Raw genomic sequence first — 16,182 nt, 5'->3', positions numbered from 1 at the left:
AAAGAGAGGTTCTTCTGAAGTGTAATGTGGCATAGGGAGGAACGCAGTTGATCCGACGTCTGTCGAAGAAGTGGCCACAACATTGCAGAAAGGGTCAGAAGCTCATGTGTAACATGAAATATAGTTGGACTGGATTGATTCGGGGGAAAAAGACCAATCAGCGAGGTCATCGGTCTCATTGGATTAGGCAAGGATGGAGAAGGAACTCGGCCGTGCCCTGTCAAAAGAACCACCCTGGCATTAGCCTCGAGCGATTCTTAAAAAAACAAAAAAAATTAAGAAATTGAGATTGCATGAGACAATATGGTAGCAGATCTCCTTTGATACTATTTGCCTAAACAGATAGAATGCGATGTAATTTGAGCATAAAGCCCGTCTGGAAGTGCTTATCGGGAACAAGAAGGAAGTCTCAGAACACACAAAAAACAACTCATTAATGAAAGATACCTGCTAATATTGATACTTTTGAGTGTACCGAGCGAGGTGACGCAGTGGTTGGCGCACTGGACTCGCATTCGGGAGGACGACGGTTCAAACCCCCGTCAGGCCAACCTGATTTGCGTTTTCCGTGATTTCCCTAAATCGCTTCAGAGTAATGCCGGGATGGTTCCTTTGAAAGGGTGCGGCCGACTTCCTTCCCCTTCTTTCCCTAATCTGATGGGACCGATGACCTCCAGGTTTGGTCCTCTCCCCCAAATCGACCAATCAATCTTTGAGTGGATAGCAGATGATACATACGTCTACCATATTGTGAGAACTTCTAGAATCCTTGTGACAAGAAACGATTGCTCACATCGGAGCTGTGTCTCTTTCTTCTTTTTGGTCGGTCTTCTCACTGGTTTGATGCGGCGCGTCACGAATTTCTCACATGTGCAAACATTTTCATCTCTGAGTCGCACTTGCAACCTACGTCCTCAATTATTTCGTAGATGCATCCCTATGTTCGCCTTCCTCTATAGTTTTAACCTCTATAGCTCCCTCCCTCAAGCGTCTCGCGCGGTAGCCGCGCGGTCTGAAGCGCCTTGCCACGATTGCGTGGCTCTCCCCGTCGGAGGTCGACTCCTCCGTGTGGCATGGGTGTGTGTGTTGTCTACAGCGTAAGTTAGTCTAAGTTAGATTAAGTAGTGTGTAAGCCTAGGAACCAGGGACCTCAGCAGATTGGTCCCATAGGAACTTACCACAAATTTCCAAAATTTCCCTCTAACATCATGGAAGTTACTCCGTGAAGCCTTAACAGATGTCCTATCATCCTGTCCCTTCTTCTTGTCAGTGTTTTACATATATTACTTTTCTCGACGATTCTGCTGAGAACCTCTTCATTTCTTATCTTCTAATTTACAACATTCTTCTGTAAAACCACTTCTCAAATGATCTGATTCCCCTCTGTTCCTATTTTCCCACAGTTCATGTCTCACTGCCATTCAATGTTGGCTCCTAATGTACATTCTCAAAATTTCTTCTTCCAAGTGTGTTTGATACTAGTAGACTTCTCTTGGCCAAGAATGCCCTTTTTTCTAGTGCTAGTCTGCTTTTGATGTCCTCCTTGCTCCGTTCGTCATCAGTTATTTTGCGACCTAGGTAGCAGAATTTCTTAACTTCATCTACTTCGTGATCACCAATTCTAATGTTAAGTTTCTCACTGCTCCCATTTTTGTTACTTCTCATTACTTTCGTCTTTCTTCGATTTACTCTCATTCCATATTCTATGCCCATTAGGCTGTTCAATCCATTCAACAGATACTGTAATTATTCTTCACTTTCACTGAGGATAGCAAAGTCATCAGCGAATCTTATCACTGATGTCTTTTCACCTTGAATTACATCTCACGCTTGAACCCTTCTTTTTCCCTCATTGCTTCTTCGATCTTCAGGTTGAACAGTAGTTGCGTAACACTATATCCTTGCCATAAGCCTATTTTAATCTCAACACTTCATTCTTGGTCTTCCACTCTTATTATTCCCTCTTGGCTCTTGTACATGTTGTATGTGACCCGTCTCTCCCTGCACCTTACCCCTATTTTTCTCAGGATTTCGAACGTCTTGTGTCATTTGACATTGTCGAACGCTTTTTCTACGTTGAAAAATCGTATAAACACGATTTTTCTTTAATCTTGCTTCAGTTATCAATGGTACAGTCAGATCTGCCTCAATCGTTTCTTTACTTTTCCTAAAGCCAAACTGATCGTCATCCAACAGGTCTCCAATTTTCTTTTCCATTGTTCTGCATATTATTCTTGTCAGTAACTTGGATGCATGAGCTGTTAAACTGATTGTGCGGTAATTCTCGCACTTGACGGCTCTTGCATTCTTCGGAATTGTGTGGATGATGTTTCTCCGAAAGACTGATGATATGTCGCCAGTCTAATATATTCTTCACATCAGCTTGAATAGCGTTTTTGTCATTTCCTTCAGATACACTAGTTACCAAATTTAAACTTTATCTGCATCTGGTTTATAAATCTGTGGATTTACCTAATTTTGGGGTGCTGATTACACTGGTAAAATCATTTTTTTTCTATGATGTCACATTTCCTAGACACACAGCAGAATAAAAAATGGTAATAGCGAACATTGACACAATTAAGTCAAACAAAAATACACATCAGAACGTTTGAAATCAATACTATTTTGTATGTATATATATGTATATATGGGCATGAAGCCAATAAAAGATCCAAATTAGTTTAGAAGATATTTTATTCATTGATTGTCTTTGGTTTTTAAAAATGCGACGACGGAGCTCTTCTTTCGTTTGTCGTTTCATCACTCTCCCTAACAAGACCCCATCATCGAATGGTTCCAATGGCCTTGGTAATGGTATTCCGTGGTAAGAGTGTCATGGTGAAAGCGTTCACCATGCTCATCGCTTACTACTCTCAAATTTTCCGCTAAGAAATCAAGATGAGAATGTAAATGTGAATTTTAAGCGACATTCTACACCCAAAGTTCTTATGATTGTCCACCAGATCATTCACAATGGTAACATAGTTTTTGTGTTTTCTCTTACTCAAAAATCCCTTCATAATTGCTTCAAAAGAAGACGAAGCAGCTAATTGGATATCTGAGTGTTTGATATCAAAGGTTGGATCTTTCAGCAATTTTCTTATTTGTGGTCCAACAAATATACCCTCTTTCAGCATTGCCTCACTTAATTTGGGAAACTTTTCTTTTAAGTGACTGAATGCCTCACCTTCTTTATCCACTGCTTTTACAGAGTTCTTGATATGGCGCAACTTGATATGAAGGGGAGGCAAAATGATTTTATCGGGCTCAACAGTAGTTGTTCCAGGAACATATGACTTACTTATAGGCCATCCCTGACTATATAGTGGTTCTTGGTGTCACGGCTGTTCCAAAGGCACAGGAAGCAGCACTATTTCGTGAATCCAGCCTGTAAATCTGTAAGGAGTGCAACAACTTTTAAATCACAACAAGCTGCCATTCATGATCATTATATTAGATTCTCTCTAGCAGTAAAGCCATGGTTTCATAAGTCGCGCTTTGTAAATCCCCTAGCTCTCCTCTGAACATCAAAACAGGAGAACAGCAAAAAGCGAAATACTGAATACGAAAAATAAAAAAAAACCGCAAAAATGGTACGTGCTAGAACATTTTGAAAGATATATTAGGATTTTACACACCAAAATACATACTAGTCGATATATTACATCCCAGATGCAAAACTGCTGTTGGCTACTGTTATTTTAGAAATTCCGATGAAATGGTATCTATCTTTTCTGCTTATGTCGTCCAAGGCTCTTTTAAATTCTGACTCTAATACTGAATTTCTTATCTCTTCCCTATAGATTCCTGTTTCTTCTCCTTCTCTTACGTCATCAGACAAGTTCTCCCCCTAATAGAGACCCGCAGTGTATTATTTTCACTTATCCTCCCTCCCCCTGCGTTTAACAATGTAATTCCCTTTATATTCTTAATGTACCCCCTTGCTTTTAATTACACCGAAGGTTCATTTGATTTTTCTATGTGCTTAATCAGTCTTCCCGGCGATCATTTCTTTTTCGATTTCTTCAAACTCTACGTGTAGCCGTTTCGCCTCATATTCCTTGCATTTCTTATTTATTTCATTCCTAAGTGACTCGTATTTCTCTACTCCTGAATTTCCCTGAACATTTTTGTACTTTGTTCTTTCGTCGATCAATTGTCATGTTATGACAAACATGGTTGCTGAACAAGGCTTTGAAATAAGTGGAGTCACTATTTGATAGCTGAGCGATAAACAGCAGTCCTAATTATCTACTGTCATAGAGGAACAGTCACTGTTCGCTCACTATACTACTTTGTAAGCGCGATAGGAGCTGTATTCGTTTTACACATTATTCTCAGTCTCCGGGTGATTAATTTAGGGTCAAGCTGCGGTGTATTGCGCCCGCAACAGCGTAAGTTGTCAACAACGAAGAGTCGCTTAATTTCTCTTTAACCGGAAGGAAATAGTATCAGATAAGGGATGGTACGATACAAGAGCGCAGCCGACGTCGCGTGAGCAGTCAGGGTGTAGTTATCAGATTCGTCGTCGTGCACGGCGGAAGTAGCTGCAGTACTTAAAAAAGTATTCGTACGCATGATTAATATACCCCCGAGCTGGAGCTAGAATATATTTCATCAGCTGAAACATTTAGAAGTTGTTGTCCAATGAAAGCTAAATTGGAAACCTGAATAGCCCACAGTGTCATAGCTGTCAGAATGACTTTTATATAGGCAGAATTCGCAAATGTTCCGAAAAAGCTCTCAAAGAGCCATCAGTGACAGCATAATTCGTAAATGTAACGTACTGAAGATGCGGCATAATGTCTCAAATGTAACAGCCATACTCTTCTGGAATATTGCTGCGTGGTGTGTAATCCGCAACAGATATTATTGACGGAGAACACCGAAAAAGTTCGAATAAGGGTAGCTCTTTTTGTATTATCGCGGAATAGAGAAGAGGTGCAATTTTGTCATATGATGACATGATGGAGACCGTGGCTGTTGTTTGAAGACAAATGTTGATGGTTTCAGGGTAGCAACCAGCGACAAATTTACTTTCAGTTCCTTTATTCAAAGGGTACCGTTACCGGTTTTGAATCATCGTGATTCATCCTCAGACGGTTTACACGCTTTCTTTATGACATGTAGTGTGTTTTTTACAGATTAATTGTCCTAAAATATAATTAATACATAATTATAAACACGCCACACACAGATGGTTGCGTTACAGATTTTCGTTGCATGTGACTTACGTGAAACGTCGGTTTGGAGTGTTTGTTTCCATAACATTCGTCCAACATATGCAAATGCATTCCCACTGCATTCTTATGTTGAACACGTAAATTGTTCTCACTGAACACTTTAGATCTGTCACTGAGAAGATTTCTACCACGCACCACGTGTTTTAATACATACAAAGAGCTTACAAACATATGAGTATCACAGATGCTATGAGATATCGTAACATTTGACGATGATGTCTTACGTTTGGAAAGGATCATATATTCGTTTACGCAACTGTAATGCCTTTTACACTAGTACAGAGACATTGAATTTTTGAGTTGATGCTGTTAAGTTAATTATAATTTTTTTATTTTTTAATGTATATATATAGAACTGTACAGGTAAAATATTATATTATTTAATTACATTTAGCATCATGAGAATTATAGTAACATACAAATTTGCTACTTGATCTACAGATAGGTGTACTAATATTATTTGCTTTGGAGGCTGGTAAGTAATATTTGGAAATTTTTCAGGAAAGGGGTGTTAGCTAACTGTTTATTCGTTAAGGATATTGTCTGGGGTGCTGTTTTTGTTTGTGTGTATTTCTAATTCTTCTAACATATAGAGGAGAGAGTTTCAACGATACATGAGTTGCGGTGGCAGTCATTCAAACAAAGGCATTTTTCATCGGGGCGAGATCTTTTCATGAGATTTCAGTCACCAGCCTTCTCCTTCGAATGCGATAATATTTTGCTGGTGCCCCCCTACATAGAGAGAAATGGTCATTGTAATAAAAGAAGAGAAATAAGAGAACACACGGAAACATTGAAGTGTTCGTTTTTCCCGGGCGCTGCTCGAAAGTGGAAGGGTAGAGAAATAGCTTCAAGGTGTTTCTATGAACCCTTCGCCACGCACTTATTTGTGAATTGTAGAGTAGAATGTAGATGTAGATGTAACTGTAACCTCTAAAATGAACACAGGAATAAGGGTATAAAGAGAAAACATTTTTAAGCCTACGACAGGCCAACTGCTAAATTCGAGGCAGCTGTCTGAGGATAGAACGCTCTTCTCGCATTGGCGAAGCAGTAGTTCGTCGTGGTGCGTGGTAATGGTGTCGTCACCCTTTGTAATGACATTTTCAGTGAGAATCCGCAAACTGACCATAGTGACTTAGTGACAGAGCAGAATGTTTCTTAGTGATCCGTCAGCCAGAAAGAAGCTTGGTCGCAATAGACAGTAGAGGGCCATGTGCAGCAGTTACTTTAACCCTGTCTCATTGTCATTTGTACAACAAAATAAACTAGCACTACCTTACAAGCATTCACCACAGAGTTGCACATAACCAAAATATATATTATAAAATACAATGAAGATGTAGCAGGGAGTCTACCTCAGTATTACAACAATCCACTATACCCATTGAAAGGTGTTATACTAATGGGAAGAGAAAATGAAGTTAATAGATGACGGCTTTGCTAAGTGAGAAAAAAACTGGCTCTGTTGGACAAGATGACAGAAGGAAATCAGTAGCAAGAAATTCAAACAAACCATCCATGCGTTCACCTCCAGAAAGTCATAAATGGGCTAGTCGAATGGACCAACCGACCAGTCGCGTGAAGGTAATCCTTTTGAAACTAATCATCTGTACATTAATGTGAATGATGTGAGCTGTGATCAACTCCAATTAACCAACCGTGCATTCGGTTGAAGGAAGTGGTCCATAACCTATTAAAACTAACCATCCGTGGAATTACTTGAAAAAAGTCACCTGCATTCTTTCAAATATACCAACCATACAAACACCGGAAGGAAATTACCCGCAATCGAATCTAACGTAGTAAATGTTCAAACACATTAAACAGGTTCGCCGCAACACGTTAAATGTACTTTGTTTACGCCTGAAGAAAGTCGGTGAAAGCCTATTCCAATTATCAACTCTCGCATTGGTCTCAAGTACGTTGCCCGCAGTCTCCTCAAACTATTCATGCATCCACCTGAAAGAAGTCGGTAATGAATTGTGCAAACAAACAATCCGTTGACTTGTTTCAAGAAATTAAGCCACAGTCTGTTAACGTGAACTACCTGTGTATTTATGAGAAGAAACTCGGCCACAATCTATTCAGATTAACCATCCTTCCATTTATCTGATGTGAGTCAATTGCATCCTATCATAATGAGGTATCCATCAAATTGGCCTGAAGCTGTCTGGCTGCGAGCTATTGAAACAAATCATATCTACATTTACAGAAAGAAGTTGGCTATGACATACTCCAACGAACCATCGACGCATTCATCGAGAGGTAGTCGGCTGTGACACATCCAAACGAATGATACGTGCATTAGCCTGACGTGCCTGATGGAAATCGTGGGAGGTCTGATTGGCATTCCTCCCAAATAGGATTACAGTGTTTTAATCATTGCACCGCATTGGTTTCTCAAAATTTTTGGCTTCATACTAAATTCTAGGCTTACAAGAATTCCTATACACATTTTTTCTTGTATTGTTTTTCAGTTCCCGGACCCCCTTGCACCCTGCAATCCGACAATTTGGGCAGTCTACAGCAGCTACATTCGCATTTTTAAGTTCACAGGTTATTCACATAAAGAAGATTAAATTAAGGGATTTTCAGTGAAGTGGAGTTACGCAATGCTGAGGAATGACGAGTTTGTCATGTTCAATGTGGATGGGTCTGATATTTCTGCGAGAAATATAACCTGTGTATAGAGGGTCAAGCACTTGATACTGGTCTTGTAGGAAGGTTATAAAGGGAGTTTTTAGGTTGGCGTAATTAAGGAAGGGTTTTCGTGGGCAGGGCGTTGAAATTAAAGGTAACATAGTCTTGATGTACAGAAACATTAGGAAAGAAAGATGAATTTCGTACGAAGAAAATGTCACTACACAGATTCAAGAACGACTGCAGTAACAAACAGAATAGATATGCTAGTGTACTAGACAATGTACAATGCTTATCATGACAGCTCTCTTTACAGATAGGATCTGCCTGCCCCCCCCCCCCCCCCCCTATTGGTCTCTGCCGTAGAAGTAATGGCTGTAAAAGCAGATGGGTACTCACCACGACTTGTCCGTTGCCCGGGAACTGCACCACCGAGTTGTCGCCCGATTTGAGTTCCCGTTTGCTCAGGGGCCGCACTCTGAAAGTAAGGAACACAGTCACAATGCCGATTAATGCAGATCTGTGGAATTGATAAAATCAGTGTAAATATACGAGTATACGAGTATGTGGTACGCGAATGTTTTGGGAATTGAACATTTTCATCTTTTACATGTAGAGCAACGTCGTTCCGAACGACCCTCCTAAGACTGCACTGTCACTAAACTGAAACAATATGCATGGAAAATTTTGAATCTGCGTCTCAATCTAAGTAATCTTATATTCAGCGCTTGATTTGTGACGGTACACACCGGTACGCCGTACTGGTTCATCAGACGAGAAAAAATTAGAACCGCAGACTTTGAGATGTCGTTTGATAGAACTTTAGCTGCAGTTGAAGCTATGTTGGACAAAAGATGTATTCACAGTTTTAAAATGCTCAGGGAACTGTTAAAATAACGTTTTAAGAAGTCGACTTCAGAACCGCCCACGGTAAGGGGTCACAGTATCGGAAACTTTTTTTAACTTTTACAAATCAAGCACTGCTTGTAGTTAATATATTTAACGCGAACTGGCTATAGATGTAAAAACAATTAGAAGTATGCTGCACTAATATCGCGCTATGAGGCCTGCCTGCAGTATGGCACTTGTATTGTATTGTATGATAACCGGGACCTAGAAACGACGGAGAGGCTGTCCCCGTCGGGCCGCAGTGGTTCTAAACCCCACGACGACTACCGCAGTCCACTTCACCCCTCCGCCGCCCCACACCGAACCCAGGGTTATCGTGCGGTTCGGTCCCCGGTGGATCCCCCCAGGGAACGTCTCACACCAGACGAGTGTAACCCCTAAGTTTGCGTGGTAGAGTAATGGTGGTGTACGCGTACGTTGAGAACTTGTCTGCGCAGCAATCGCCGACATAGTGTAGCTGAGGCGGAATAAGAGGAACCAGCCCGCATTCGCCGAGGCAGATGGAAAACCGCCTAAAAACCATCCACAGACTGGCCAGCTCACCGGACCTCGACAGACGAGGCGCTCCTCCCACTCCGGAAAAGTATGGCACTTACGACATATGACATGTGACGGGCTGCACGGCCCCTCCCGCCGGAGGTTCGAGTCCTCCCTCGGGCATGGGTGTGTTTGTTGGTTCAAATGGCTCCGAGCACTACGGGACTTAACTTCTGAGGTCATCATTACCTTAGAACTTAGACCTACTTAAACCTAACAAACCTAAGGACATCACTGACATCCATGCCCAAGGCAGGATTCGAACCTGCGACCGTAGCGGTCGCACGGTTCCAGAGTGTAGAGCCTAGAACCGCTCGGTCACCGCGGCCGGCGGTGTGTGTGTTGTTCTTAGCATCAATTAGTTTCAGTAGTGTGTAAGTCTACGGACCGATGACCTCTGCAGTTTGGTCCCTTAGGAATTCACACACATTGTAGTATTCTAAGAAGCCTTTCCTTTCTTCTCAGCCGGCCAGAGTGGCCGAGCAGTTGTAGGCGCTACAGTCTGGAACCGCGCGACCGCTACGGTCGCAGGTTCGAATCCTACCTCGGGCATGGATGTGTGTGATATTGTTAGGTTAGTTAGGTTTAAGTAGTTCTAAGTTCTAGGGGACTGATGACCTCAGAAGTTAAATCCCATAGTGCTCAGAGCCATTTGAACCATTTTTTTCTTCTTAACAACAGGAAGTTGCGAAAGCCAGCAGGTACCAGGGCCCAGGCCCAAAGCCTTTTCGACGCACGCGATGCTTGCACACAACAGAATTGTACTATAGTCGGCGGACGAACTGTTAATTGGCGAACACTAGTCAATTATCTTGATTGCCACATCACTGAAATAATTTTTGAGGGTCGCCACACTGCCTTTGATGCACAAGACAATGTTAAAAACTAACGTCTCTCATATCAACGTGTATCGCATTGTATCAATTAGAATTCTTTAAAAAAAAATATATAGTGCTGGAAAAGCCAACGCTGTCTCCTCTTAATCTTCATCCCGGCACGCAAAATAGGTTCCGATAGCACATCCAAATACAAATATTTCAGCTTCCATGGAAACAATACAATTTAGTTACACATTAACGAAACTCACAAAGTTCAGTTCTAGCACTCTTAGTGTCACAGCTGTCTAGCACTCATTACAGTAAAGCATTAAGCCCTCCGGGCACAGTGGTCATAGCAACTCCACAACCACGCTCACGCTAGCACGTCCCCCACCAGACTCAAAGTCTCAGTCAATGCCCGATCACAGCCAATGTCTCTAATTATGCCTCAAGTCTTTTTGTCAATCATCGATATGGCTGCTCAATGAGCGGCCATGGATTAGTGGCGATCATTTCTAATTGGTTCATTCTCCTCCATAGCTAATTTTCGATGCTTCTTCGTGTCTAGCAGAGATAACCTGCAACCTAATTCTGCATAGTAATGTTCAGAAAACTTTCCGTTAATCTTGGAAAACTTCTAGACACTGGTCGTACCACGTGGTAGGCCATTGATGCCCTCAGTTGTCTCAAAACTTACACAGATCTTTTACACCTCTATTGTTATTTATTATTAGTTATTGCTTTTATGGCCTCATTGGACCACTTTAGTCAATCATTTCCTGGTCCTCTCCTTCAGGAAGCGCATGTTTCGTTGTTTCTGAACTGCCCAGTATCTTTTCATTCGTTCTGATCTTTCCTGTCTTTCCTCATCTGTAAATAACCTTTTCATTGTGTGGCATTTGTCTAGTCTTGGTTGAAATCTTATTTTCTTGTCTTTCAGCTTCTTGAGATTTTCTGTCTTGTTTTGCAGATCATCCAAGGTTATATCTAGTTCTCCCATATCCTCTTTAATTTCCTTAATTCATCCTACTTGTTGCTTCAGATTCCACAGTTTCTGCATAATTTTTCCTTTTAATCTGGTTTCTGGTGTCCTCATTATGTGGCCAAAGAAAGAAATCCTCTTTTTACGAACAGTATCTGTGATGGGCACCAGTTCACCGTACACTACTTCTTACGGCACTATCCACCATTGTCATTCCTTCTGGCATTTTTTTATTTATGCATATTTTAGCTATTCTTCTCTCTACTTCTAGTATTTTTTCGACTCTGTTTCTCTGAGTGACTTTAAAAAGAGTCTCGCTTGCTTATGTTACTTCTGGCTGAACCACCGCCATGTAGTGTTTTAATTTTGTTAAAATTGATAGACATTTCTTATTGTATGTAGACCATGTTAGTTTTTCAGCTTTTATCATTTTATTGATTCTTTCTTGCCAAGCAGGATTTTCATCAAAGTTGTGTGTTATAATCTCTTCAAGATATTTAAATTGCTTCACTATTTTAATTTTTCTTTTGTCTAGTGTTACGTGATCTATTACTAACGGGTCTGTTACCATCATCTCGGTCTTTTCGAAAGGTATCTGGAGTCCTACTTTTTGCGCTATATTTTGCAGGCTTATTATTTGATTTCTAGCTTCTTGCTCATTATTATCTAATAATGCCAAGCCATCTGCGACTACCAAACAATTTAGGTTTAAATCATCTTTCTTGGTTCCAATTGCTATGTTTTAAGGATTCTCTTTGTACCATTCTCTCATCAAGCATTCAAGAGCATAGTTGAAGAGCAGTGATAACAGACCATCTCCTTGTCTTAACCCTGTTTTTGTCTAGAAGTGCCTCAGATATTTCTACTCTGAATTTTACTTTGGGCTTGGTGTTTGTAAGGATTAATTTGGGATGAAGTCAAAATTTCTGAATATGTCCAGCATAGAAGATCTGTGGATGCAATAATAAGCTTTTTTGAAGTCTACAAAAGTTATGACTAACTGCTTTTGTAGGCCTCCATTATTAATTTTAATGTGATGATCTGTTCTGGGCAGCTTCTCCAGGGTCTAAATCCTCCTTGATATTCTCCTAGCTCCTTCTCAAGTTGATATTTATAGCTGTTGTAGAGAATTCTTGACTATATTTTATATGTGCAATCCAATAGGGAAATACCTCTGTAGTTGTCCGGATCTGATTTTTCTCCTTTATCGTGTAACGAGTGTATGATAACTGTAGTCCAGTGTTCTGGTAGCTCTTCTCCGATCCAGATTTTAACTATGCATTGATGTAATGATATCTTCACGGGTTATGCTGCGTATTTCCGGAGTTCTGAAGCGTATTTCCGGAGTTCTGAAAATCTTTGATCTTCTCCACTTGCTTTGTAGTTCTTGAGATCGCTCAAAGCTTTTTAGACTGGGGTTGGGTTGTTTGGGGGATCATATCTTTGGAGTTGTCGGCTAAATGATTTTTAGTAATCTCGTGAGTTTGTTTTCTTACTATTTGTTTCTATCATAGGAAGTATATTTTTTTGATATTGACGTTCAACCCTCTTTAATGTTTTTGAGTCATCTTGGTTTGTTTTGTGAGTTCCAAGTAAGATTCTTCTGTTTTTTGACTCTCACACCTTAACCACGCGTGGTGTCTATCTTCCACTATTTTATCACATTCGTCATTTCACCACTGGTGTTTTTTCCTGGGTTTTTTGGGGCTACTTGTTCGGCTACTTGTTTCAATGGGGCAATTATTTCATCCAGATCATCTGTTATTTATATATTTCTAGTTTGTTCTTCATTCACTATTGGCCATTAAATTGCTACACCACGAAGATGACGTGCGACAGACGCGAAATTTAACCGACAGGAAGAAGATGCTCTGATATGCAAATGATTAGCTTTTCAGAGCAAATCACACAAGGTTGGCGCCGGTGGCGACACCCACAACGTGCTGACATGAGGAAAGTTTCCAACCGATTTCTCATACACAAACAGCAGTTGACCGGCGTTGCCTGTGTAACGTTGTTGTGATACCTCGTGTAAAGAGGAGAAATGCGTACCATCACGTTTTCGACTTTGGTGAAGGTCGGATTGTAACCTATCGCGATTGCGGTTTATCGTATCGCGACATTGCTGCTCGCGTTATTCAAGATCCAATGACTGTTAGCAGAATATGGAATCTGTGGATTCAGGAGGGTAATACGGAACGCCGTGCTGGATTCCAACGGCCTCGTATCACTAGCACTCGAGATGACAGGCATCTTAATCGGATGGCTGTAACGGATCGTGCAGCCACGTCTCGATCCCTGAGTAACAGATGGGGACTTTGCAAAACAATAACCATCTGCACGAACAATTCGACGACGTTTACAGCAGCATGTACTATCAGCTCGGAGACCATGGCTGTGGTTACCCTTGACGCTGCATCACAGACAGGAGCGCCTGCAATGGTGTACTCAACGACGGACGTGAGTGCACGAATGGCAAAACGTCATTTCTTCGGATGAATCCAGGTTCTGTTTACAGCATCAAGATGGTCGCATCCGTGTTTCGATCCCTGCGAAACCCTTTATTTCAGCAGGATAATTCACGACCGCATGTTGCAGGTCCTGAGCGGGCCTTTCTGGATACAGAAAATGTTCGACTGCTGCCCTGGCCAGCACATTCTCCAGGTATCTCACCAATTGAAAACGTCTGGGCAATGGTGACCGAGCAACTGGCTCGTCACAATACGCCAGTCACCACTCTTGATGAACTGTGGTATCTTGTTGAAGCTGCATGGGCAGCTGTACCTGTGCACGCCATCCACGCTCTGTTTGACTCAATGCCCAGGGATATACAGGCCGTTATTACGGCCAGAGGTTGTTGTTCTGGGTACTGATTTCTCACGATCTATGCACCCAAATTTCATGAAAATGTAATCACAAGTCAGTTCTAGTATAATATATTTGTCCAATGAATACCCATTTATCATCTGCATTTATTCTTGGTGTAGCAATTTTAGTAAACGATTCTCTTTAGTCATCGTTGGTCCCGATCTTACAGGATCTTTTTCCGGACGCAGGGATGTCGGAGATTTGATGTTTTACCGGTTTCCTGATATTCACCGTTCACTCGTGAAATGATCGTAGCCGAAAATCTCCACTTCACCGCTACCTCGGAGATGTGTCCCATCGCTCGTGCGACGACTATAACACCACGTTCAAACTTACCTAAATTTTGATAACCTGCCGTTGTAGCTGCGGTAACCGACGTAATAACTGCGCCAGACACTTGATGTCTTATATAGACGTTGCCGACCGCAGCACCCTATTCTGCCTGTTTACATACCTCAGAATTTGAATACGCGTGCCTATACCAGTTTCTTTGACACCTCAGTGTATATACACTATGTGAGCAAAGTATCCGGACACACCCAAAAACACACGTTTTTCATATTAGGTGCATTGTGCTGCCATGTACTGCCAGGTACTCCATATCAGCGACCTCAGTAATCATGAGTGAGCAGAATGGGGCGCTCCACGGAACTCACGGACTTCCAACGCTGTCAGGTGATCGGCTGTCACTTGTGTCACACGTCTGTACTCGAGATTTCCACACTCCTCAACATTCCTAAGTCTATTGTTTCCTGTGTGATAGTGAAGTGGAAACGTGAAGGTACACGTATAGCACAAAAGCGTACAGGCCGACATCGTCTGTTGAGTGACAGAGACCGCTGATATTTGAAGAGGGTCGTAATGTGTAATAGGCAGACATCTATCTAGACCATCACACAGGAATTCCAAACTTCACCAGGATCCACTGCAAGTACTATGACAGTTAGGCGGGAGGCGAGAAAACTTGGATTTCATAGTCGTGCGGCAGGGCGTCGGTATGGCGAATGCCTGGTGAACGTCATCTGCTAGCATGTGTAGCGCCAACGGTAAGATTCGGAGACGGTGGTGTTATGGTGTAGTCGTGATTTTCATGGAGGAGGCTTGCACCCCTTGGTTTTTTTGCGTGGCGCTATTACAGCACAGACCTACATTGATGTTTTAAGCATCTTCTTGCTCCCCACTGTTGCAGAGCAATTCTTGGATGGCGATTGCACCTTGCAGCACTATGGAGCACCTGATCATAGCGCATCCCTGTAATGGACTGGCCTGCAAAGAGTCCTGACCTGGTTCCTATAGAGCACCTTTGGGATTTTTGTAACGTCGACTTCGTGCCAGACCTCATTTACTGGCATCGATAACTCTCCTTAATGCAGTACAATGTGAGCAATTGTCTGCCATTCCCCAAGAAACTTTTCAGCACCTGATTGAACGTATGCCTTTGACAGTGGAAGCTGTCATCAAGGCTAGGGGTTGCCAACACCATACTGAATTCTAGCATTACCGATGGAGGGCGCCAAGAACTTGTAAGTCATTTTCAGCCAGATGTCCGGATACTTTTGATAACGTAGTGTAAATATATTTTACGTCAATCGATCAAGAAATTTCGAAGGTTCTGGTAACAACGTTCCCCCTTTATAATTATTTGTATATCGTGTACATAAATACTATATAGCCTACATCCATACAAGTGTTTAATAGATCATCGTCCAAAAATTTGAAGTAAACCTGTAGATAACTTTTCCGGTTGTTTGGTAACAACTTTAAACAACGTATTGTCTTTATCTAGTAGACTGGATTAGGACTCGTCTTTAGATACTCGTGCAAAAAAGACTTTTTATCAACATCCGAGCCCTACTGATAACTCTACAACGGAATCGTACAGTACAAATTGCTACCTAGTGTAATGCAGCTTGGATGGGAATAAAACAGCATGTCTGTTCAGCTGATAACGTGTGGCAGCTTGCCTGCCTGGCTGTGAGGCACACGCATGAGCTGGTTAAAAGCGGAATGTGTACACATCTGGTCACCAGGATAACAGGCCAGTTGCACAGGACGGCATAATCAGTTAAAAATAAGTAGTCCTAAGAACAAAAGTAACAATTGGTTGTCGTCATGGGAACTCCGTCAGCTGCCGCTACGACCAGAGACGCCGGTCATATCAATAAGCTGCTGTCTACAT

General features: G+C 41.8%; 1 protein-coding gene across 1 annotated transcript in view; it reads right to left on the bottom strand.

Annotated features, from left to right (window-relative positions):
• The window catches only part of LOC126349718 (kinesin-like protein KIF12), a 568,557-nt gene that overhangs the window by 304,486 nt on the left and 247,889 nt on the right, over positions 1–16,182 (bottom strand). The window contains exon 4 of the mRNA XM_050002454.1: positions 8,289–8,367. Coding sequence (XP_049858411.1) covers positions 8,289–8,367 — 79 coding nt within the window. The remainder of the gene's footprint in view (positions 1–8,288; positions 8,368–16,182) is intronic.

Source organism: Schistocerca gregaria, chromosome 1, assembly GCF_023897955.1.
Source record: "Schistocerca gregaria isolate iqSchGreg1 chromosome 1, iqSchGreg1.2, whole genome shotgun sequence".
Taxonomy (NCBI): domain Eukaryota; kingdom Metazoa; phylum Arthropoda; class Insecta; order Orthoptera; family Acrididae; genus Schistocerca; species Schistocerca gregaria.
The sequence above is the reverse complement of the archived record's forward strand: the minus strand, read 5'-3'. Positions and strand labels throughout refer to the sequence as shown.